This window comes from Emydura macquarii, unplaced genomic scaffold (assembly GCF_026122565.2).
Source record: "Emydura macquarii macquarii isolate MOO-44397 ecotype Brisbane River unplaced genomic scaffold, CSIRO-AGI_Emac_v2 contig_1254, whole genome shotgun sequence".
Classification (NCBI taxonomy): Eukaryota; Metazoa; Chordata; order Testudines; family Chelidae; genus Emydura; species Emydura macquarii.
In genome coordinates this window covers 700,902-724,690 of record NW_027131391.1, presented here as the reverse complement: position 1 = coordinate 724,690, position 23,789 = coordinate 700,902, and the positions used below count along the sequence as shown (strand labels likewise).

Below are 23,789 nucleotides of genomic sequence, written 5' to 3'. Positions count from 1 at the left end.
ACCACCACTGAAGTGCTCCTGATTGTTAAAGCTAGATGGGAGCTGGTTTACTATCTCTGACACCAAGCAGCCCCTACATCACACTTAAGGCCCCATTTGAATCTGGAAACCTAATGATCTGTGGCAGGTACCCCAAACAGTCAGCAGGCTCCAGATGCAGAAAGGCAGGGGTATACATAGGCTGTGGTGCTCATGTTAGTGATATTTCACCAGCTTTTTTAAAGCCGGTCCCTCAAGAAGCTATTTATTAGGTGAAATACTGTAGGACCTGGTCTCCCTATGGTATTTCCGTTCCTGGGTGGTGGGACTGCCTGAAGACCAGGTCTCACATTATTTCCCTTTAATCCCTAGGGCACTGGCCAGTCCCAGCTAGGCTTCTGGCTGAACTTCTAGGAAGCACCATAGTGGCAGGAAGCAAGGGCCTGATTAAATTCTCTTTTAATAAATGTGGACATTAGAGACAGGCCCAAATTTCATCTCATTAGGCTGCACGAAACTTCTGCTCTAAATACTGCTGAGCTGCAAGTGGGCTCTAAGTCTTGGTCTGGATTGAAGCTTCACACCACTTTGACTCAAGGCCCCGTCCACAAGTGGCAGGAAACGCTTCTCGCCAGGAGACCATTCAGAGCACTGTGCTGGACATGCTGAAGTCAGGAAGGGGGCTTTTCTTGAGATGATTCCCTGCTGGATGGAAGATGCAAATGGAGCAGATTTCCCCAGGAGAAGCAGACTATTAGAAAAGCAGAGAGACAGACTGACACTTTTGCACATCAAAGGAAACAGGATCCTGTGAGGCTTTCAGGGATACGCACAAATCAATAGTTTCCTTTTAAATACCAAGCACATTTGTTTAAGTGCAGGGAGATTAGTCCCTCAGGATGGAGGTAGGATGGGGGACTATTAACAGACACACTGACAGGTGTAGTGGGAGTTCAGAAGCTCAATTGCATACATGTCCTTGGCTACCAATTGCCCTCAGCCTAACAGTCTGCCAGGGCTCCCCACAATCTCTCAGCAATAAGAAATAGCAGCAGCAGCTAAATGTAGCTGCATCCATGCAACACAGACACACTTCCACTGAATTCTGAACAGCAGTATTTGCCCAAAGTCAGCCATTAAAGGGAATTTTGTTTAGGGCCTTAAGAAGTAGTGGACTGGGAGTCAGGACACTCCAGTCCATCCCCAGCTCTGTCACAGACTTTGGCCAAGTCATTTACCCTCTATGTGCCTCTGCTTCCACAAACTATAGAATGGAGATTATCGATCTATGAATTTCTATTGTGCCCAGCAACGTAGATACCATCTGATCACACTGGGGTGGGAGGTTGTGCAGCTTAATTTGTTTGTCTGTAAAGCAAGATCCTCTAGGGAAGAGGAGATAGAAGGGCAGAAGAGTATAGCTCCATGCATCTGGCTTGAGATGTAGGTCTTGTCTAGGACTCCTGATAGATTCTAGTATCCTCAATAGTTATACTGAAACTTGTATTTTTATTTGCTTTCACTGGTCCAGTTTCAATATAATCCTCAGGACCTTATCACCAAAAAAGGACAATTTTTACGTGTCCCTGTCAAACAACGACTCTTCAGATGTCCTTTATCCTGGAACAGCCACCACAAGCCTTGAGAACTAGGAGCAGCAGGCAGCCTTGCATGACTGGGCCTGTCTACATTTACCAAAAAGGTATTCAAGGCTCTGTCAGTTTAGGAAAGGTTCTTTCACCCTCAGTGAGTTTGTTATGCCACTCTCTTGTGATCAAGTGGTGACCCTGGAATTGCTCTAGCTAGAACTTAGCTACATTATGAGACCTCAAATCAAACATTCTGGAGGCTAGTGTAATACATAAAGCCAACAGCAAAAGATGGGAGGGGCGGGGGGGGGTCGGCATGGAGTGCGTAGGTTCTGTGAACAGATGCAAGTGAAAGGCTGTTTGGCCAGCCAGGAGAACAGAGAGAATCACAACTAGGAACAGATCAATGCCCACTGGTGTAATGTAAAGCAGGCCTGACTCTTGGGCTGTGCCTACACCTTCCCACCACAGCTGGGTCATTTTCCAAGCGGCTTCTTATTGCAAACTATTAAAAACTCAGCATCAGTACAGAGGATAGCGTGCAAAGCCCCAAGCCACCCAAATCTGTGACCTTCAGAGCATGCAGCAAGGCCTCTCTGCTGAGGCCCAAGAAGGGCTGGTGCCCATAGGCCGAGCGTATTGTTCAGACTTTGACTTCACCTTTGGTTGGTTGGTTTCTGTTTTTAAGGTGAAGAGCTGCTGCTGCTGAGGATTGTGGGTGTATGGTTAACTTATGGTGAAGATACCTAGGTAAGGCAGTATTTCCTACATGCCTGAGGCACTTACACTGCACCAGTCCTGCAAATCCAGCTGCATGCTGCAATTCCTCTTATGGAGACACAAAACTCTTCCTGCCCTTCTAAGGTTTTAGTAAAGAATGGAGGAGAAGCCATAAAAGTCTCAGTGTGCCCCCACAAAACTGGAGAAGATAGAAATTAAATACATCTGTTACACTCCCCAAGAAGGGCACCATCTGGGCAGGCATATTTTATTAATACACCTGCAAATTAAAAGAAAAAACACAGCTCACTATAGAGCAGCCCCACTTTGAACCATTAAACACAGTTACAACTGTATCAGGCCTTGAATGAGTAACACAAAATAAAGTTACTGGAACAAATAACAGTTTACAAATAATATCTTCAGCACCATCCAGAGTGACTGTTCACCCCAACCACAGAGTTTTAATACTGATGTAAGTTATCACAACTCATTTCTTTAAGGTTTAGTCTAAAGTTGCTACCAAACTTCAATTCTTGACACTGCTTTTGTATTTACTTTGAGTAATAATTACGTCAGAGTTCTAAACTCAGGACAAAAACTTCTCTCTTTCCAGCCATGTGCTTTACTTTTTGCAGATTAACATATACTGGGTTCCACAAAGGCAGAGTCTGTGGCCATCACATCTATAACGGATATCCAAACTCCATCACATCTTTGTATATTAACATAAGGATGAAATTTTCACTTAACAGAGGTGAAGTACCTGCATAATCAAAGGAGAAACCAGTTGCAAACGAAAGGTTCCAAGAACCTCAAAGCACTTCCTGCTCCCCAGAGCTGTGCTGACCTTAAGCATCCCAGATTTAAAGAGACGGAGAGGTAGAAAGAGTTCTGGCACCTCACGCAACTTGTAGCTTATTTTTAACATGTTTGTTCTGCAGCATTTGCAGGAAGAGACTATCAAAAAGCACACGTCTGAGGGCTACATATATACGTACACCTGATACTTCTGCGTCTCTCACACACACAGAGGTTAGGGCTTTCCAGGAGAGGAATGCACAGGGCAGAAGAGGGGCCTCCACCTATGAGTCCTTTGGGGGAAAACCCTGTACCCCACGCCATTCCCCCTCCTCTTGGTCTCCAAGGGGCTGCCTTACCCATGTCACTGCTGAATCTCCCCCTCCCCCATGTTTCTACCTTGAGCCTTTACAAGATCATCCCTACAGCCCCCTAGCCTCCCGCAGCGCAGGTGGCTGAGCTCCAATCTAGCTAGCTGGGCTCCAATTCTAGGACCCCGCGGCTGCATGCCGCGAGTAGCCCGTGGCTGGGTGGGCGGCTGGCTAGGGCCCTGACCGTCGGGCAGTTCCAAAGGAGCTCACTGTCTTGGGTAGCTGGGCCTGAGCACGAGGGCTGGGAACGTGGCTTTAGGTCTTCGCCCGTCAGGGGATCATTAACCGCACAGGCCGGCGGCCCCTCGCTATCATCAGCCGCGCGCCAAGAGGCTCCTGCGGCCCCCCGCCCGCCAGTTACCGGCTCTCGAGCCGCGCAGTAAAAACCGATTCACTGAGCATCGAGACCCGCACGCGCCGCGCGCCGCTGGGAGGAGCGTTCCCAGCACGTGACCGTTGGCCGAGCCGCCTGCCAGGCTCCCGCGCGAGCCGGGGCCGGGCCGCAGCAGCCCCGCGCACGGCAGCCACCACGCCTTCTCCAGCGGGCGGCCAGCACGGAGCCAGGCGGCGGGTACACCGCAGGGGCGCGCCTGAGCCAACGGAAAAGCTTCTCTGCCCGCTGCCCCGCGGCAAAGGGTCCCCCCGACTTACCCGCTCGGATCCGACTACTGGCTTCCTCGGAGCGCTCCTGCCAGCTCCATTCGCTGCCTGCCCCACAGCGGGGTTATGGGGGTGAGGGGGCGCCTTGAACTACTTCCCCTCCACCTCTTGTCGCGAGGCTCCTCACGTGACCACAACCACCTGCACGCACTGGCTGGCGCTTCACTAACGCCAACTTCCAGAAGCTGCTAGAAAGTCTCTTTGCCTCGGGTTTGATCAGCCAATCAGGTTTTGTTCTGATGATGTAATGCCTTTAGCTCGTGTTTTATTGGCTGATTAGCGAATTTCCCTCTCGCTCGTGGGGAGCTCGGAGCGGCTTTCCCAACTCAGCGGGCGTCAATTCTAATTAGTGAGACTCGGGGGTGCGGGCCCGCCCATGGACCTAGCGCAGGTTCATGGGGGTATTTTCCTTTCACGTGCAAACAATCTGCGAAGCTGCTTCACCAGGCACCGCTGCGGTGGGGGTTCCCAGCTGGCTGATGCAGCTAGGCGGCTGCAGCTTGGGCAGCAGAAATCAGGGCTTCCCCCAGTGCAAACCCCCCTGCACCCTGTAGGTATGGAGCTGGGCAGCGAGCCCAAGCTGCTACGTTGCCTATACTAGTGCAGCGCCCTTAGTGGTGTTAGCACCCTACCAGCCACCACCTGTGTCTACCAGCGCTTGGAGTCACAGCCCTAGCTCCAAGTACAGCCTCAGGCTGTATCAACACTGAGATCACTAAGGTCTGTAATTGTCCATCCGTGGAAGCTGCACCTGTTGTAGGAACAGTCTAAGCGGCACTGCCTCCAGGGAGTTCAAAAACCAGACACACAAACCAAAATAAACATGGGTTTATTGCCACCTTAAAATGAACACAAACGCCATTCCCCATGCACGTGCCCTCATCTCACACTAGCATCTTAGAATAAACAAGTAGAAAACTCAAAGGAAATAGAGTATCCTCCAAGGAATTAGTCCAAGAGATTCTGAATCATAACCAGGTATGCTGAGCAGGTGATCGTGGACACAATAGGGAAAACGTTGAAAGCTTTGTTCAAGAACATGTCACAATGTCTGTCACTAGGTAACACCACTAAACTGGAACCAATTGCATGTTTGAAATAGGACACACCACAAACACACAAGATTTTACTTTGCTGCTGATAATGATGTACCTTCCATGCGTCTCATTTCCTTTTTATTAAGGCTTTCAAAAGAGCTTTATAAGAACGTTAAACACACAAGCAGAGGAAGCAGCATCAGTAGTTCAGATGAGGTCATACAGATTTTCAAAATGCCAAAGCCAAACAGAAGCAAGTCAGTGAAAGCTCTAAGGAGAGGTCAGAGAATGGAGTCTAGAGTACGCATCTGGGGTACTAAAGCTAAATAACATTACAACAAAGCTGTACAGTCTCTAACCACAGAGCAGCAAGAAAGGAAAATTGATATAATGCTCTGAGTAAGACCAGAATGACTCACTGAAGAGAATTCTGTAGACGTTACATAGCAGATAGCTGAGGAATAAAGGACTCTTCCTCTGCATGAAGTTGGATTTCCTTATTCTATATTCCCGAGGCTGGAGGTTCTGTTAGATATGTCTGACTAACCAACTGTACCAATAGGCCACTCACAGGTGTCAACCCTCACAGAACTATTTTTGACAACTTGAGGAACAACCACCACGTCCCTATTTCTAAAGATCCCCAGGAATCCTTTACTTTGCAACAGGGCTGCCCACTTCTCTTTGTAAAGTGCTCTGACTCACCTTCATAGTTTTCTCTTCAAAGCACTTTATAAACATTCAAGTAATTCTAACAGCACGCCTGTGATGCAGAGAAACATCTTCATTTCACAGAAGGGGGGACTGAGACAAAAGTGAAGTTAGCCATCTATAACAGTAAAGGCATGTAGATTTTTTTCTGTTACTTTTCTAGGCCATCTTGTGAGTCCGGTCTTAGGGGGTGGGGGTAGGTTTCAGTACAGTAGCCATATGACCAGAATCTCCTGGGAGAGAGATCAACAGGGAAATCTTCCACAATTTACATTCTGATGTAAACTGATGATGTACGTTCCTTGTGATATTCAAAGGAACTAACAGAAAGCTACAGCCATTTTGATCACCCAAGAAGTCTGAAGTCTCAAAAAATGGTGGCAAATTAATTGCTAGAAGTTGCTTCACATCAGTTATTCCATCTCAACCAGGATGGTCTTTTGCACCTCACCCAGTCTTCATCTAAGCTAGTGCTAGGATGGTATGAAACAGGGAGGATAAAGGATAAAAACAAAACCAAGGCCCTTTTTTTGTCCCAAACATGCTCCTTTGTTAGTGATCCACTTGCCCCAGCATGTGTGTGTGCTGCACCAATCCCTATTTGGGGCAGAGAAGAATCTAAAGGAGCAGTATGTATGTGGCTGCAGCAAAGTTTCTGCTGCTGCTTATCTCATATCCACTCCCTGGAGCTCAGAGGAGGCACTCAACCTCTGTGCAATTCACACTTACAATGCAAAGGTAATCAGCAATGCACTAATTATATGAGAAAATCATTAGTTGTGGGAACTGAGGGTTTAGTGGAGTAAGTTATCAGTAATTTGCAATAATTACTTTTTTAAAGTAATTTTAATGCACAATAAACACAACGTGACACTCCCACAGTACAGACACACGTTGACTCCCACACACACACAACGACAAACTTACACCCTCATATCCACACCTTAAAGGAAACATACAAACCTCTGACACAGACACCCACTCACAGCTAACACGGCTGGTGCACTCTCTCTCTCACACCCCTCTCTCCCCCCTTCTTACTCACTCAACTTTGTGACATCTAGTACACATTCCAAATGACACATCCCAACTCCCCACTGACCGATACACACCAAACTGTAGTTTATTTAAAGTGTTACATGAAAACATCCTCTTAAATAATGTCAGTTAGTCTAGGACAGGGGTCCCCAAACTTTCAGCTGTGAGGGCCACATCCAGAGCGGCTGGGCCCACGTCACATGGGAGGGGACGGGGGAAGGGGCAGGGCCAGGAGAGGGGAGCGGCCGCCATGCAGTGCTACTTGGGGCCAGAAGTGGCACGGCTCCAGCCAGGGTGCTGCTAGGCCCACATGGGAGAGCGGCAGGATCAGGAGAGGGGAGTGAGCCGGTCAAAATATGTTGGTGGGCCGGATGCTGCCTGTGGGCCGTAGTTTGGGGACCCCTGGTCTAGGATCATGTTTTTCATCACATGAGAAACAGAGAACCCCTCGTAAACGGGACTCCTTTCCAGCTGTGGTTCTGCACTTGGGCACACTGGGATGCTGCTCCACACAACAAAATAAACAAACAAAAACCAGAGTAAAATGCCAGGATCTTCATTCCTAAACCGTGTTCCATTTACAGCTGCTAATATAATGGAATAGCTCTTTCAGAAGAAGGGACCACATAGAATGAGGAAGGTGAGGAAGAGGTAGCTGCTCTCCTGAGTACATTCCTAGAAGGGATTCCAAGGCAGCCTCAGCACAATGACATCGTTGGACAGCCTGGAGATCACAGCAGGGCACTGACTGTCCACAACAATAAACACATCAGGCAACTTAGTACATTTGGAACATTTTTTCTAAAAGCAAATGTGAGATGAGAAATCCCAGCTTGGTTAAAGCTTGAACCTGGTCAGGACCTTTTCACAGATTACTGGGAGTAGGACAGTAATTACGAGTGAATGGGCCACTTTTCTGGAGCTGCAGGAGAAGAGCATTTGAGATTTACAGTGAAAAACACCTTCCCTCACAAAGACAGAGGTCAGTGTAACAGAGCTAGCACTGCTATTTATGGCCGTTTCTGTCAATAACAGGCCCTTCCAAGAATTCCCATGGCATCTCTCAAACGCCACCAGCTCAAGTGAAAATAGCAATGAAAAGGACAGCGAAAAAACATTGGAGCACCAGGTGTGACTCGAGTAGGGCTAAGGGAGCTGATGGGTCGGAGACACATGGGGATAAATACAGATGTCTGAAGTTGTTCTCTTGTATACAATGAGCTCTTCTCTGCCTGTGAAACCCTTCCAACTCTGCTCCAGGAGTGCATGCATTGTTGCATCTTCTCTATTACATACTTTTAGGGGAAGGGCCATGACTGTGGCTGTACTTTTTACAGTTAGTTAACAGAGTTGTCTACACTAAGTGAAGGAACCAATGTAGGGACACTGAAAGGTTGGTTGTCTTGCTTGTCCTTGAAATGATGTCTGTATCCACACAACCACTATGCTTACGGCTAAACTGTTTTGGTGTGTCCACCTGTAGTACATTCTGTGACATTTCAAGTATATCCCCTAGCTAGCATGTTTTTGGGAGCAGGGGCTTTTGGGTAATTTCCAAACACAAGATACAGATGCATTGTAGGATAGAGTTAGGAAGTTGGCTGAACCAGTGCAGCTGTAATGCTTGTGGCTTCCCATCCACCCTTGGGAGAGAGCATTGTAGAATACATTGATTCAGACAGACCTGAACAAAAGGCATTACGCAGGAGTTGCAACCAACCAGTACAACCAATGCTTGAAGAACGCCTGGGATGGCTGTTGAGTGGGAGCACAAGTTGCTGTATGGATGTTGCAAGATAAATGTGTCCCAGCCTACGATTTGTTGCAACACCTCTTTGCCTAGTGTAGACTGGGCCACAAGGTGACAATCCCAGAGCAAATTTTAAAGTGGTTTTCCTTACACTGTTGTTTTGAGTTTTTTCATTGGGAAGAGTCCTCCCCTTCACCAGCAGGCATAGGGGAACAAAGGGTACTGGCTCCAGTCTGCCATGCTCCCATGGGCATGCCCCGAAGCCCCTTGAGTATTATAATCTGTGGAGAAGGGAGAATAGCTCATTGCCCTGTATTGGCTGTGGGAAGGTACCATCCATTGGCCTAGGCCTTGCTCAGTGCCATATGGATTGTACATTGGACCTCGGGCCCCTGGTTTCCCAGCAGAGTCTACAGCCATGTTGACCACCCCAGTGTAGTCCTGTGGAGGAGGTAGTGGAGGAGGGAGTGTAGGCAGGTTGGTGAAACCTTCTGACAGCTGTTTGGAATCTTGCTCAGGCACTGTGGCTATATCCACTCGGTGGGATCTGGCCCGGAATTCATTTAAAGCAAGGATGTCACGAGCAGGCCCCTGCTGTGTATCCCCATTGTCATGAAACCTAAGCCCAGAGGACAGAGAGAAGAGAAATGAGTCAAACCTACCATGGCATAACATTCTTGAATTAACCAAAACTGTTTGTGGTTCAAAGCATGATCCAAGGAAGTGGGGGAAGCCAACAACATGGGGCAGCTGCCTCCCCATTCAGTTTTAAACATCAGCTAGCCTTCTGAAACAAGTGCACTTATTAAGCTTATCTGCCTCTGTATCTGCCCTCCTGCTTATCTACCTACTGACATTCGTCCATTCCTATGCCCTCTTACTGTCATTCCTGCCCCTTCCTCTCTCTAATAGGAAGCACTGGGTTTCTCTCATGGAACTATCCCATAAGGAGTCAGGCTGCAAAAGGGAAATGCCAGTCCTTTCCAGTAACTATGGGGAGGACCCAGACTCTGCCCGCTACACATACACAGCTGGGAGGTGGGACTCACCTGTATGTCTGGTAGGAGGAAGGTGTTGGCACTTGCTGCTCTCTGGCAGTCATCTCTCTCTGGTCTGCCGATGCTGGTGACACTGCAGGGATTGCATGGCTGCCATTCTGCTCGGAGACCCAGAAGGGGTATCCACTGCTGACAGGAATGGAATTACTCTCTTCCTTCACCTCCACATTCTCATCCTTCACAAAATCTGACTCGCAACAGGGGAAAGAAAGAGGAAAAAAAAGAGAGAGGGAGAAGAGAGAAACCAGAGCTCAGTAATGGTGTGTTTGCAATTCAATGAAGACAGAGGTCCTCCAGAGAGAACGGGAGGCCAGAGGGTAAGGAGTTTGCAAAAAGTCTAAAATGTCTAATAATTAGCAGGAAACTTCCTACATTCCGTTAATCAGAGACAAAGGGCGAGAATTTTTCTGATCTCTCTCTCATTCCAGTGTAAGATTCTGAAGATGTTGGCAGGCAGACTAGGGATTCAGCTGGAAATCAGAGACTGAAAAGACCCATTAGATCAGAGCCTCCCAAACTGTTGCTGGTCACATGGTGTTGGCTCCTCCTCTTCTCTAAATGGCACTAAAAGACAGCTAAAAAGACATTAAATATTTTCCTAATATCACTCTTCCAACCGCTGTAGCTGCCATAGCAGCATTATTAGATCGTTAGTGGGAGGGGAAGTGCCTTGTGCACGCATAAATGGGAGGGGAGAGGTTTACCAGACAATCTCTACAATATGGTCCACACTACGAAAATTTTGAGCATCCCTGTTTTAAGTCATTGTGTCTGTCAGAAGAAGACCCTTGCCTCGGATGCCCTCTTGGGGGTGGCCGCAGCAGGACATGCCCATCTGTCCCGGTTTCTCCTTCTGTTCACTCATGAAAAGAAAATGGACTCTCAGGGCCTGCTTCTGTGCATAATTTATTCCCGTATACCAGTGCAGTAGTTTCCCCAAAACCTTGTAGTGAGACCATTCTCCACAAACCCTCAGTAATGATATAAAGGTACAACCATTTTTCCATTCCCCTCTTCAGGAACAACATCTCCAGGTCTCCCACCAAGAGTCAATAGCAGCACTTTGTTCCCAGTTCCTTTTGTCCCTGACACAGGGCCCCACTCTCCAGGCTATCTGCCTGGGAGTGACCAGACTCCTGACTCTACCACGGCCCCCAAGTCAGGTCTTCTGCAAGCAAGCTCTCCAGCACATTCCATTCTCCAGGCCACCCTGCCTATGAGCCTTTCTCCAGTTCAGGGAAAATCTCTCCAGGACCAACCCCTTGTTATGGGTATCTTCATGCCAAGGGCACCCCGCAATGTTTCACTTCCCACGGCTCCCTGCCTATGAGTCCTACCTTTGCTCAGGGCACATCCCTCCAGAGTCCACCCTTTTGCTTCCAGGTTTGGCCTCTCCTGACCATGCGGGGGCGTCCCCTTTTCTGGTCAGTTCTCACCAGCTCTCCTCACAACTCAGCTCTCCCCCAGGGCTCTTGTAGCTCTGTCCCAAGCAACTCTTACCAGTTCTGTCCTGCTGCTCCCTGTCTCTCTGAGCATCAGGCAGCTCTCACCCACCCCTCCTGAGTCTGATTGTGCTCAGGCTCTAGCTCTCCAGGTCTTGGACAGCTCTCACCTGCCGATCTCCTCACTTCAGGACCCCTCTTTTAAGCTCAGATGGGAGTCAGTTGACCAATCAGAGGTGCACTGGCCTCTCTCCTCTTAAAGGGCCATTGTCACACTGTGACAGTGTCTGTCTCCCTGCCAATGCCAGGTTGTTCCCTTCAGGGCATTTACTAGTCCATTGCCCAGTCTAGTTGTAAAGGTTTCCAGCAATGGGGCTTTCTCTATGTCCCATGGGAGACTCTTCAACTGACTGGAGTGGAAGGAGGTAGTTTTTGTGTATTACAAATGGTTTTCTGACATATTTCTATCTGGAAAGCTATTTGTAAACAGCAGCATAAGAATCCTAAGAGGGACTCCTCTGGCTGTGTATTATATGCTCCAATTCTTTCCCACATGCTTACAAAGATTCCTCCTCCAAATGGAGGTCCTGTCTTCTTGTTTCACATCCCCTGCCCCATCTTGTGGCAGTTAATGAAAGGCCAGATCAGCCCAACAGATTAAAATTTTATGTGCGCTCCAGAGTCTTAACTCTGTAGTGGCATGTCAAAAATTGCACATAGATCAAAAAGCCAACTTAGCTGGCTCTGCAGCCCACCTTTTGTCCTCCCCAGTGCCTGGGACAACTTTGCTCTCCCTCCCTGCCAGCAGTCAGCATGCTGCTCTTCCACTGTGTCTGGCCAGCACATAACTGCAGCTCCTTAGACCCACCGGCACATCTGCAGTTACTACTGTCCAGTCTCTGGACAGTAGCCCAATGCCCCTTTGCTGCTCCTGCCTCCACCACCCATCCGCCGGCCTCATTCCTCACCTACCTCTCTCACACTGCTCTGCCTGTTCTCCCTTGATGCCCAGGACCCCACACCCCAGCTGCCACTTTGCACTTGACCCTTACTCCTTCAAGCTGTACCCCCAACTACCATTTATTCCTGCCCTTTGCTCGTAAATTAAGGAGTGAGAGATAACGTTCCTTTTCTTTTCTACTTAAAAAGAGCTGCAGTGTCCTCCAAAATCCCTGCCCGTGAGATCCAGGCCTGACGGTCAACAAGGCCCTATGCAGAAAGAAACTTTAGCAGAGCTGTGTTAATGACTCTTTTCCTCCCCTTGGCATGGTCCCTGTTGGCGAGTGCCTCCCCATGTTTGTTGTTGCCAATATTACCAGGTTCCTCAGCACCAGACTCCGTTTCTTCTGGCAGCTTCCTCTTCTGGACTTTGGCTGGACTAAGTTTCAGGCCTTTGGCTCGACCTTCCCTGCGAAAAGAACAATGTTTGAAGGCAGTTTGAATGCAACCTTCCTACCTAGATGCCTGTGCTGGGGACTCTGGAGCAGACACAAAACCCTAATATTTGGGGGAAGCAAGAAGGCCAAGCACCCTTCAATGTGTGCAAAAAGAGAGGGTAGGGGTTGATGTCTCACATGTTTTTGAAGTTGCGCATTGGCTGGCAATGCACCAGCACAGCAGTGGGGCTGACTTCTGGGGAATGCACTTGTCCAATGGTGTAAGGTGAAATTAGTCATGCTGGCTGCCACTAGAAAATAGGGATCAGGGATAAAAACTGAATTACCCCACCAGGATTCAGGTGCTAGGACAAATTAGTGAATGGATTATATGATTTTTACAAAATGCTCAGTGACATTGGAGGTCTGATGGCAATTTTGTGAACACAGTCCAATATCATACGTACATACAGTAAAATGTCATGGAACTTTTGTTTGAAAGTGGGACCATTACTGAGGGAACATGGACCCAATTTCACTAAAAAATGGTCCTATTAGGTGAAAAACAATCTTGAAATTTTAACAAAAAAATTTGGATGAAAATCAGTTTTGACAGTTTCTCCAAAAATCAAGACATTTGTTAAGCCTGAAACTGCCCTAAAAAAATTGCAAATATTTTCATGAAAAGTTTTGATTCTAACCATCTATAATTTCCCCCCACTCTACTACATGCTTTCATTTGCTCTTAAGTTTTCCTGTCATCTCATGAACTACTCTCAGGCCTGACAGAAGTCCTCCCTAGTGATGGCATCGCATAGCGACTGCGGGGAAGGAAGAGGCTGAGAGGAACCTGGATGTTAGAAATAAGCTGACACCAAACGGGGGCAGTGATCTATTGCAGATCCTCTATTCGCCCAGGAGAGTGTCTACCTTCGAGTGTTCTTCCCATGTTCCCGGAAGCCCTTAGCAAATGGGTTGTTGTCAATCTTGAGTTTTGTGATCTACAAGTAGAGACATGAGATCCAGTATTAGAATGAGCAGCTGCCCAGGATGCCATGTTCAGCTCTGTATCACTGAAGCAAGATTCCTGACACTAACAATTGCTCTATGTATAAATTTCTATCTTAGGCGCTCCTGTGATTTCCATCTGAGCACCTCCCATCTTTAATGTATTTATCCTCATAACAGTCTGCTTTACAGATGGGGAACTGCGGCACAGAGAGAATAAGTGACTTGGGCAAGTTCACACAGAAAGTCTGTGGCAGAGCAGGCAACTGAATCTGGGTCTCCCAAGGGCCAGATGAGTGCCCTAAGCACTGGATTATCCTCTCTCTCTAAAGTAATTGAAAATGTTAGATGTAAGCAGCAATACAGGCCTCACTTTGAGCTCTCAGATACAAAGAATTCAGAGTCCTGCCAGGCATTAAAACATCAGCGCTACAGACCCGTGCAATACTCACCACAAATTGCAGGAGAAATGTCCCTCCATTTCCAGCTAATAGAGACTTCTTTAAGGGAAATGCACGGGTGAGAAGGGGTGACAGGGGTACTTGTGCTGTCCCAGATGTGGGCATGGAGAAGGTTATAGGTGTCATACACACAGGTGAGGGAAGAGGGGAATATACCTGTATTACCCACATGGGGAAAGAGGTACTCCTGTTACATTCAAACAGAAGGGAGAGGGGAATCATATATTGCCCATATATGGGAGAATTCCACCTGCACTATCTTCACAAGTGGGAGGGCTGTGTGGTGCTATCTGCAGAGTAAGAGGACGGGAAAGGCTCTCTGTGGCCCACAAAGGGCTGTGGAGGATCTTTTCCCTTGGAAGCAGGTTCTCGTGTTAGGGACAGGGTCTCATATACTCTACCTGCTCATTTTGGTAGGCAGTGACAGAGGTGAAGACAGTCTCAGGGAAGCTGAACATCTGGAATATGCTCCAGCGGGCACTGAACAGGTCGTCTGCTTGAACGATGTGGAAGCGAGGCTTGTAGCGGTGCATGGAGTGAAGGATAATCTAGTGGAGAGAGAGAGAACAACTCCATTTGCAGCTTCGCTCAGTAGGTTTGCTATTGCCATATTCTGTAGTTGCCAACCACCCCAAAGGGTGACTACCTCTTCTCTGTGATGATTCAAGCTTCAAATGTCTTTAGTCATGGGTGTTTTCTGAGAGGACCCAGGAACTGGGGTCTCCCTGTATATCCCAGCATGTGGAGCCATATACTGAGTCCAGCTCTGGAAGCTCGTGGAAGGGGGAATATTGCACATTCTGAGTAGGGTGACCCATCTTCTAGTTGCAGGACTAGTGACTAATAAACCCAGTGACCTGACACTGGGGATAACATAATGTGGAAGGAAAAAAGTATTTACAGGTCTAACTGGAGGAGGGCTAACACATCCTGAGTCAATGCTTTGAGACATCAAGAGCCATCACACCTATAGGGCTGCAGTCAGTAGGCTGGAGAATGTGTACTGTCTACAGATACCATGGCCCTGTGCACAAACCTCAGAGATGTTATACTGCACGTTCCGTTTGTTATAACGGGAGTTTTCACCTAAGTTCCTCAATCATTTAATTCCTCAGGACACCAATGTTCTATATGCAAACGAATCCTCCTTCCTGCAAATTCCTAGATAAGTTCCAGGGAGCACAGACAAAGCCCAGCTCCCATCTTACGTGTCCATGTTGATCCAGGGTATTGTTGGTGAGCTTCAGCTTTTGGAAGGAGACTGGTTCTTTCATCCAGTGGCTGCCGGGAGCTGGAGAATCTGGATGTATGTATGTACGACAGGGGAGCTGTGGCTCTGCTTTTCCAGCAACTTCCCACTGATCCTTATTCCACTGGGGAAGGCAAAGCAGGAAATTCCACAGCTTAGTAGACCTGCCCTAACCATTCCAAAGTAACCATGACTCCAGCACCTTTGTTTCAATGCCTATGGCTGTGGAGATCTCTGACACAGGTAACCTTGCCAGACGGTGGAGTGTGACTGACTGCTGCCATGGAGGCACTATATGATGCCACCATGTCAGTGTCCAAGTTCAGGCCCCAGTTTGCTCTCTCTCTCTTTCCTTCAAAGCATTAAGTAACTAATGGTTCCGTGGTTATTGTGTCTGTGAGTCAGAATCAAATTTGCACAGTCTACAAATGAAAAAAGGTAGTTTTTTCTAGCTGCTAACTGAATCTAGCTGCAATACTGGCTAATGGTGGCTGATTCAAAGAAAGGCATAAATCCGCCAGAGAGCATCTAATGTGCAGTGCTCTGATGGGCATTTATTCCTAACCTGGCTGGTGAGCAACTAGTGCCTGGAGCATAAAGATTGATTTACCTTGTGCAATGGGCCAGGATACAAGTCCCATTTAAGATGTATGGTGGCTTAAATGGTTCCTAGGCTTTATAATGGCTCTTTGCACAGGGGTTGATTTCTCTCAGCAGAAAGAGCAGACAGAATGACTTTTAAAAAAAATATTTACCTTGTACCTGAAGTTGTCCATCGGCACAAAATCTACCAGCATGAGGTACTTAGCATAAGGGATCAAGCCAGAGACTTTGACTTTGCACTGTGGAAACATTCGTCTGAAGAAGAAATAAAATCTACATTATAAAAGGTATTGGGTTTTCTTTAATGGCCCAATCAGCTATTCGGTTTTGTTTGCTCTGTCCGGCAAACTGCTAATGGGAACACTAGTGTAGACCAGATGTGGGCATTTTTACCAGGCTATTGTCTAATCCAACTCAGGGTAGGTCTAGATGACGCATGGTTAAAAGGCCAGCAGTTGCTGGTGGCTTGTCTATTCTAGTGCGCCTACTGTTACTACCCCCATAATTCAGCAGTGGGAAATTCAAGAAAAAGTTAGTGTGGCCCAGATTTCACGGTTATGTTGTTTCTAGCCCTGATGCAGCTGTAGCACCGATGGAAAAGTGGCAACCACCTGAGCTCTATCCCTCTCTTACACTACCCCTGTTCTTCCCTATGACCCTGAAGGAGGACTTTAGCTTCTACCTTGTGAGGACTGGTCTCCCAGGTCTCCCTACCCACTGAAGATCCTATGTCAGGGCTCAGAGGCTCTGGCATCCTTTCTGCTGGCTTCATCTTTCACAATGAATTAAAATTCCACATACTCTAGCTATGAGCTCCAGTATGTATCATGCACTCCAGGACATGCAAGATTTCAAATTAAGAGCAGCCTGGGCCCCAGATCCTTTCTCTTCCTTGTCTTGTTCTTGTTCACAGACACAGAAAAAAAGGCCAAACATTCAGCTCTCATGCTCCTTTGCAATGTCCATCCTGAGTGCCAAGTGTCCAAGCAGGACATCAAGAACATCCCACATATGTCATCTAACAGCATGCCCTAGACTAACTTTTTTGTCTATTATATTCAAATTACTTGCCTACAATGCAGCATCAATATATACTCATCAGGCAAATGGGATCTAAGTCTCAATCCTTGCGTACCAGCTTCACAGCAATGGGGACACTGAAACTGTCAAATGCAGGAGCCACAGAACAGGTTGGGCTTTTTAAGACCCCAAACACTCAGTGACCTGGGTGACATTAATAAATTCAGAGTTTATGAGGCTTCAGTAAACCCTAATGCTGCAGTTGTTCTGCAAGGAAATGGGGAAGTAGAAGGGGAACAATATAACTGGCTTAAAAACCAGCGTGAGAGTGGCCTTTCCAAAAGTGACATAGTAGGAAAGTTCTGGAATGCAGTTTGCAGGGAGGAGCATGAACTGCTTAATTGCCTTCCTTACCTGCCAGACTTGGTGATGATCATCTCAGTTCCTACTTGGTGAAACTGCATCCAGAGGTCCATGTCTTCTAGGGTAAGCACAATGGAGCTCTGAGGGTAAGGCTCCAGGCTGGAGGAAGGAAGTGCATCACATTGAGCTTTCACATCTACAGGAGACAGTAAAGAGAGGATACCTCAGATGGTCAGGAAGAAAGTCGACATAAAATAGCACCATAACGCTTCAGGAGACAGAGCTTTGAGAATCAGCATTAACACCAGTTCCTCTCAATATCTGTGCCTGAAAATGTCCAGTTGTACAGTTTCACATGCTGATGTAGTAGACTGGTCCAGTGTATGTGGTCACCATTCCATCTAGGGCCTGGCCCTCCAGAACTATTCAACCCACTATTATCTCACAGCTAATGGAGCTTTCCTTTAATTCAGATAGTAGACGTGTTTATACTGAAGATCCCCGGTTCTCTTCCCACGAACATTTGTGGAGTCTGTGTGTATATGTAGTCACAACTGGCTACGCCAAGGTAATATGCCTGCAAGGACTGTTGGCTATTCTGGCTCAGTAACCAGACAGGCTGTTGCAGATGTTTTTCAGGGGGCAATGTCCTCTTGGGTAGAGATTTAGGCTCCATACATCATGCTAAGTTTACTTGTTCTATTCAGTACTCAGACGAGGATCCACAATGCTGTACATTTTACTCCTACCACTCTCCTCATGTAATCATGGTCACACAAAATATTTTACAGAGGGAGAGAGTAAACTGAAAGCTAAGAAGAATGGAAAGGTTTTAAGTGGCTTGGAGGGGAAGGGGAGAGAACGCTGTTTAGAAAGGCCAGCACAAGTGAAAAAAGCAATCCCAGAGGACAGTGAAAGGACAGATAGGAGAGCCAGACTGGAGGAATGAAGTTGGTAGGTGGACAAGAGATCAGAGAGGGAGTGTGGAACTACACCATGGAGAGTTTTAAAAAATAGAAGGCCATTTTGAAATGTATTTGCTAGGACTATGAAATCTGTGAAGAGTGCGGACGATGGTCCCACGTGCAGTACAACTACAATCATGTCAGGGGAGCCATTCACAACAGTGCAGTCAATGACTGTGTCCCTGAACAATGCAGACCTCTGAGCAGGCATCTGTAGTGTAGATGGGGTCCTATTCTTAAAGAAAGTTCTAAATTCAGGTGACTGACAAGAGAGTCAGAGATATGGGATGTTACAGAGACTGAGAGCCAAGGCAGTCAAATAGGCAAGAAGCAAAAGGATCACTGAGTGATTCCCTTTGGAAAGTTTTCATACCGTGCAGACATGTTGTGGAAGGTCTGGCACAACTCATATTTTTTTTCAAAGAGACAAAAAGTTGATCGCTTTTCCCCTTCCTATATTTCAGCCTGAATGCCTGGGAGAGCATGTCTGGACCTGATGCTTCCCACATGAGGTATCTGCAGGATGTGAAATGTCTTTTTCCTCTTTGGAGAAGTGCTATGTTACCTTCTAAATTATATGTAGCTCCCTGGCTAGTTTCTGGATGAAGGAATGTTTTGCTCAGTATTTGTAGATTGTGTACTGTGGGAAAAGAAAGCTCGCTTACCTGTCATAAAATGAATTTTTATTGCTTTAATTTTTCACCAAAAACTTGGTTTCATTTGGGATGTTCTCCCCAGCCTAGTCCAACCTACAATGTAATTCCTGTTGTTCTGAGGGACCTTGCAACAACACAATAGTGCCCAGCATTGTTAGAGAATGTTTTAGTCTTGCAGAGTACAGGAAATTCAACTGTGTTTTACCTTTGTTAGTGAACTGGGTAACAACCCTAAGTGCAAGGCTGTAGCACAGTTTGGAAACAGAGAGAAATTATGATTCAGCCCATTTACACTACAAGACCAAAACACATTTTAACCATGTCAAAGGATTGCCATAGTGAAATCTAATCCCCCACCACAGTAGTTATTACATTGTAGACAGGATCACTGATGTGATTCTACAAGTTCCTGACCCAAAACCCAATTCCATTCCTAGGTCTAAAACCTAACCCCACTGAAGCTAGTGGCAAAACCCCTGTTGATTTCTGCCATACCAGGGTTTGGCCCATGGTCTTTTGATAATGTTGGTTTTACCCAAATATCTGTGACTCTTCATTTGAAGGTATTCAGAACAGCAGTGCTGTCATCAGTTTAACAAAAGCAGGTCCACTTTTGCTTAACAGAGAGTGATACATTATCAGCCATCCACAGCCATTTATTTTAACAGGGGATTGTCTCTGAGCCTGCATCAAGTCCTATATAGAAACAAGGAAATTTGTCACCTCATTACTGCTTTCCTGAGCAACATCTTTAAACAAATACACATGGAAAATAGCCAATTATTTCCAGCGAAAACAGCCCCTTTTCAGGATACATCTTTCAATGCAAGAAGCTCAATGCAAACCAAACAGGTTGTTTCCACAACAGTAGGATACAAACACCATTTAAACACAATTCTGTCAGTTTGCAAAGGTCTTTAGGTGTTTAAAAAAAAAAAAAAAGACCCTCCACCCAGAGACTTTTCCTGCTTTGATCCAACATTAATGAACTGGCTAAGAAGTGACACCTAATTCGCTCACTAACATTAGCCTGTTAACATCTTCTTACTAAGGCTTTTCTCATATCCTCTAGCAGAGACATGAAAGCTGCAATGAGACTGTGCATTTTGTCATTCAGTGCAGAGCATATATCAAAAGGAGTTACAATAAAATTGGGCTAATTTTCAACAAGAGACTGTCCAGAAACAGATCCGTGCAAACAGATTTTGTTTGGATTGATAGATTAGATTAGATAGGATAAATAGGACTCAGTTCTTCCCCCAACTGTATTCTACAGTTAGCTTTTTTGTAAACAAATTCAAGACGAGCAAATGAGACACTGGGACAAATTCTGGAAATCCTTACTCGGACAAGACACCTGGTGAAGTCAATGGAAATTAAACTCGGTGGGAGTTTTGCATCAATAAATACTGAATTAAAAACCAAATACAGATCTTAGAATCAGGCTTCATAGCAATGAATCCACAATGTAGCCATGTGAGTGAAAAACACAAGAAAACAGCAGCATGGCAATATTTATAACCAGCACTGGGGCAAAGATTTTAAACAGTAAAAATATTATTGTGGTGCTTCAATTTTTGGGTGCCCAAACTTGAGATACTGTAAAGGGGCTGGAGTTTCAGAGACAGGATGGGGTGGGGGAATCTACGATTGGATCTGGATCACACCAGATCCTGCTGATGGGTCCACATTGTGACCCAAGGACTTCAATAGGACTCCACACAAGCACAAGGGTCCGTTCATGCACAGCCATTTGCAGGATCTAGCCTCCAGTTTGATTTTACAAAACCAAAGCCACCATGTTTTTGCCCATCTCTAATCAGCATACAGTGCAAAGAGCCAAACGTTTGTTTCCCTTCTGACCATGCCTGTATACTGGAACCATCTTGTGGAAAGGTTTGTGGCACACACACTGTTTAGACTGCAAAGGGGTGAGTGCAAGGCCCATGTGGGACCACCTCAGCTCATAACCTTAACAAAAAAAACTTTCTAAAGGTTTTAGGTGCATTATTTCAAAGGATTTTTAATGGTAGGTTTCCATTCTGACATTCAGTGGAGTTCTCATATTTTTGTTTCCCTTTTTTTAGGTGACTTCTGAGGGCCTGAATTTGATTTTAGGGTTTATTTTAATAGTTAGAGTTTTAATAGCTTTAATAGTAAGAGTTTGTTTTCAGGAATTTGGGGCTTTCAAATATCATTTTAAAGGTACTGGTTGCTATTAACATTAAACAGTGATAAAAGTGTACACTACCCATTTTAAAGGTATGCTTTTCTCTGTACCTGGATAGAACAGGAGAGGAAGAGGGTTTTGCGGGTGAAGCAGGGCACTGGAAATCAGGAGGCCTCAGGTGTATATCTTGTTCTGCTATAGTCTTCCTCTGAGAATATGGGCAAGTCACTAAACTTGTCTGTGCCTCAGTTTTGCCACCTGTAAAGTGTTGAAAATAATATGTTCCCGTCTCATGGGGGGATGTTTAAATTAATGTTTGTGAAGTGCTTTAAGATGCATGGAATAAAGATTGTAAAGATGTGTTCCAGACAGCTATCCAGCTCTCTTTAGTGAAACTTGCCACAGTGCTGAGCTACTGAAAGGTTTGTGGTGGATTTCTTCTAAGGTATATAGGACAGGGTCTATGTGCACTAAAAATCTACAGTAAGACACAAGATATGTCTCCCACCTTCACTAAAATCAGTTTAAATTACATTTGCATTTGCTGTTGTTTCACAACCAGTGCAGGAGTCTAAAGGTCATTTGGTGTCTGCTATAGAGAAGGATTTCTTCTTCAGTGACATTATTTGGGAAAAAAATCTTGCCAATAATTCAGCCTTCAAAAGCCCCCAGGTTTCTATGCAATAGAAACACCCCACTTATTAAGTGGGAGAGATTTCAGGTCTCCTGGAATTGTATCGCTTTTGGCATTAACCTCAGGAGAGTTGAAGGCTCATCACCGCTTATCCAGTCCCACTTTCATAAGTACTATGATTTTACTTCTCAAATCCAGACACTGACCAGCAGGACTGTTTCTGATTTCCAGTGCCGTGATACAAACAATTGTATGAGAAAATAATATTTTTTTAAAAAACTAGAATCCTTGGCTAAATACAGTGGAATAAGAGACTATTCCTTTCATGATACTTCTTATGTTTGTAAAGTCTAAGTCCCGCTAGATGTAGCAAAAATCACTATTATAATTCCTCCTGTATTAATTTCAATACAGAATTTTTTAAAAACAGCTATGGTTGAGATGAAAACGTTTTGAGTCACATATCTATCTGAGCTCTTCCAAATTAATCAGCTCACTGTGGGGGTGGGGCAGGGAAGCAGAGGATAGCTAACTGTTTGAAATGTGTACATGAAATGCATACACTAAAGGGATAAATGATCTGCTGCCCTCACCCAAAGCAGAACGTTAGGACTAGATTTGCGTCTCAAATTGCAACACTGAATGAAGTTCTCTCTGGCTTGACATTAGAGTAACTGAGATCAGAATCTGGCCCTTGGTCTCCCAGTGCAGACCTGCCATTACACACAATCTGATCACACCACAGTTAGAGAAATTTTACTGGGTGTTGTTAAAAGGACTGAGGAGCAGAAATAAAAAAAAGTAAGTAAATAAAAATCCTTGGCAATCAATACAAGACACAACATGTTGTCCCCCAGGGAATGAAAGCTTATGAAGATCATGGCATATTCCTGCTTGGTGCTTTCATTCTTGGAAGGCAGAGAAAACCTAAAAATCAAGCTGAACTGTGTATCACAGAACAGAAATGTCTTTATCCCCTTAACAACATAATCTTTTAGATTCCTAGAGAACCTTTCATCCCAAAGGAACCCAAGGCGCTTCACAAACTGGACACACAGCATCATTGTCCCTCTGCATATGCTCACGCCGCACAAGTCAATGGTGACTGGGGTATTTTGGGCAAGGACATTGAGGAAAACCCCTACTAGTCTTACAAAAAGTGACAGGAGATCTCAAATGTCCACACAGAGCAGATATAACCTCAGTCTGTTCTCTGCTTCTATGGGATGGTTTAGAAAACCAACTGTTACCAACATACGCTGATGACCCCGTGGGTAACACTTGTGTCCCCCCCCCCCCCTTTTTTCTTCTTTTTTAAAATTGTAGCCCACCTCTAGCACAATTCTAGATCCACACCACACACTAAGAAATGGAAGAGTCACCTACCAGGTAAAGCTTGCATTTTTCCATGTACTGTGAAGCCAGAGAGGTTGTGCAAGTCACTGTAGGTGAGAGATCCACCAGAAATCTTATCTCATGAAAACCAAAACAGTCCAGTTCAAAATCAGGCTTGATTTCCCAAAGAAAGTGAGTGCTCTTCTGTGATCCAGTGTCAAGAGTGACTGGGGCTAGGATGGGACTCCAAGCTTAGCTAACCAAGGTGAGTTCCTGTTTTATGAAGGCTAATGAGCAGGGAGGAGCTTCTCCCCAGGGCTGTCCCCTTGCAGTCCTTTGATGTCCAAAGGGACAAAGAGAGGAAAGATCGCAGCAATGGCTGGGGCTGAGGAAAGAAAATCAAAGAGAATTAACATGGCTTTGACATACAGGAAACCCTACAGGGGAAATGCACCTTGATTTACTGCTAACACACTTTTAAACAAATAGAGACAAGACCAAAAATGCCAGCTGAAGAGGTACCTACAAAAAATAACTTAATTGCAGACAACAGAGGAGATTTCCCTCTGGCAATTTTGGGGGTTTGATAAAACTTTCATCTCCCAAACAGATTCCTGCATTCCAAAAGCAGAGCTTGCAGTTTTGTTTTACTGTTGAAACTATGGACTGTATCAATTCGGGAAGACAATGATTTTTAAAAAGGGTGATTCCCCCAAGATGAATGACATAATGGTAATAAAACAATACTGAAATATCCCTTTTCCTTTGTCAATAGAGGTCTTCAACCCCACTG

General features: G+C 45.8%; 1 protein-coding gene and 1 long non-coding RNA gene across 2 annotated transcripts; both read right to left on the bottom strand.

Annotated features, from left to right (window-relative positions):
- Window positions 1-415: 415 nt before the first annotated feature.
- On the bottom strand, window positions 416-4,244 carry LOC137154390 (uncharacterized). The gene is made up of 2 exons (XR_010920203.1): window positions 4,112-4,244; window positions 416-730 (listed from the first exon to the last, which is right to left on the bottom strand). It is a non-coding gene; the product is annotated as an uncharacterized lncRNA (long non-coding RNA).
- A 715-nt stretch (window positions 4,245-4,959) lies between these two features.
- On the bottom strand, window positions 4,960-23,172 carry LOC137154386 (T-box-containing protein TBX6L-like). Its single transcript, XM_067549981.1, has 9 exons — window positions 23,048-23,172; window positions 17,288-17,432; window positions 16,006-16,108; window positions 15,210-15,374; window positions 14,403-14,549; window positions 13,463-13,533; window positions 12,473-12,564; window positions 9,706-9,901; window positions 4,960-9,275 (listed from the first exon to the last, which is right to left on the bottom strand). Exons 1-9 carry the CDS (start codon window positions 23,061-23,063, stop codon window positions 8,849-8,851), a joined length of 1,362 nt encoding a protein of 453 aa, XP_067406082.1. The 5' UTR covers window positions 23,064-23,172; the 3' UTR covers window positions 4,960-8,848.
- Between the last annotated feature and the right edge of the window lie 617 nt (window positions 23,173-23,789).

What these genes read in the sequence shown, in the direction of transcription:
- LOC137154386 (XM_067549981.1), bottom strand. An exon ending in ATCATCACCAAGTCTGGCAG is followed by an intron (nt 16,109 to 17,287) that starts GTAAGGAAGGCA and finishes TTTCTTCTTCAG; the next exon opens with ACGAATGTTTCCACAGTGCA. An exon ending in TGGACAACTTCAGGTACAAG is followed by an intron (nt 15,375 to 16,005) that starts GTAAATATTTTT and finishes TGCCTTCCCCAG; the next exon opens with TGGAATAAGGATCAGTGGGA.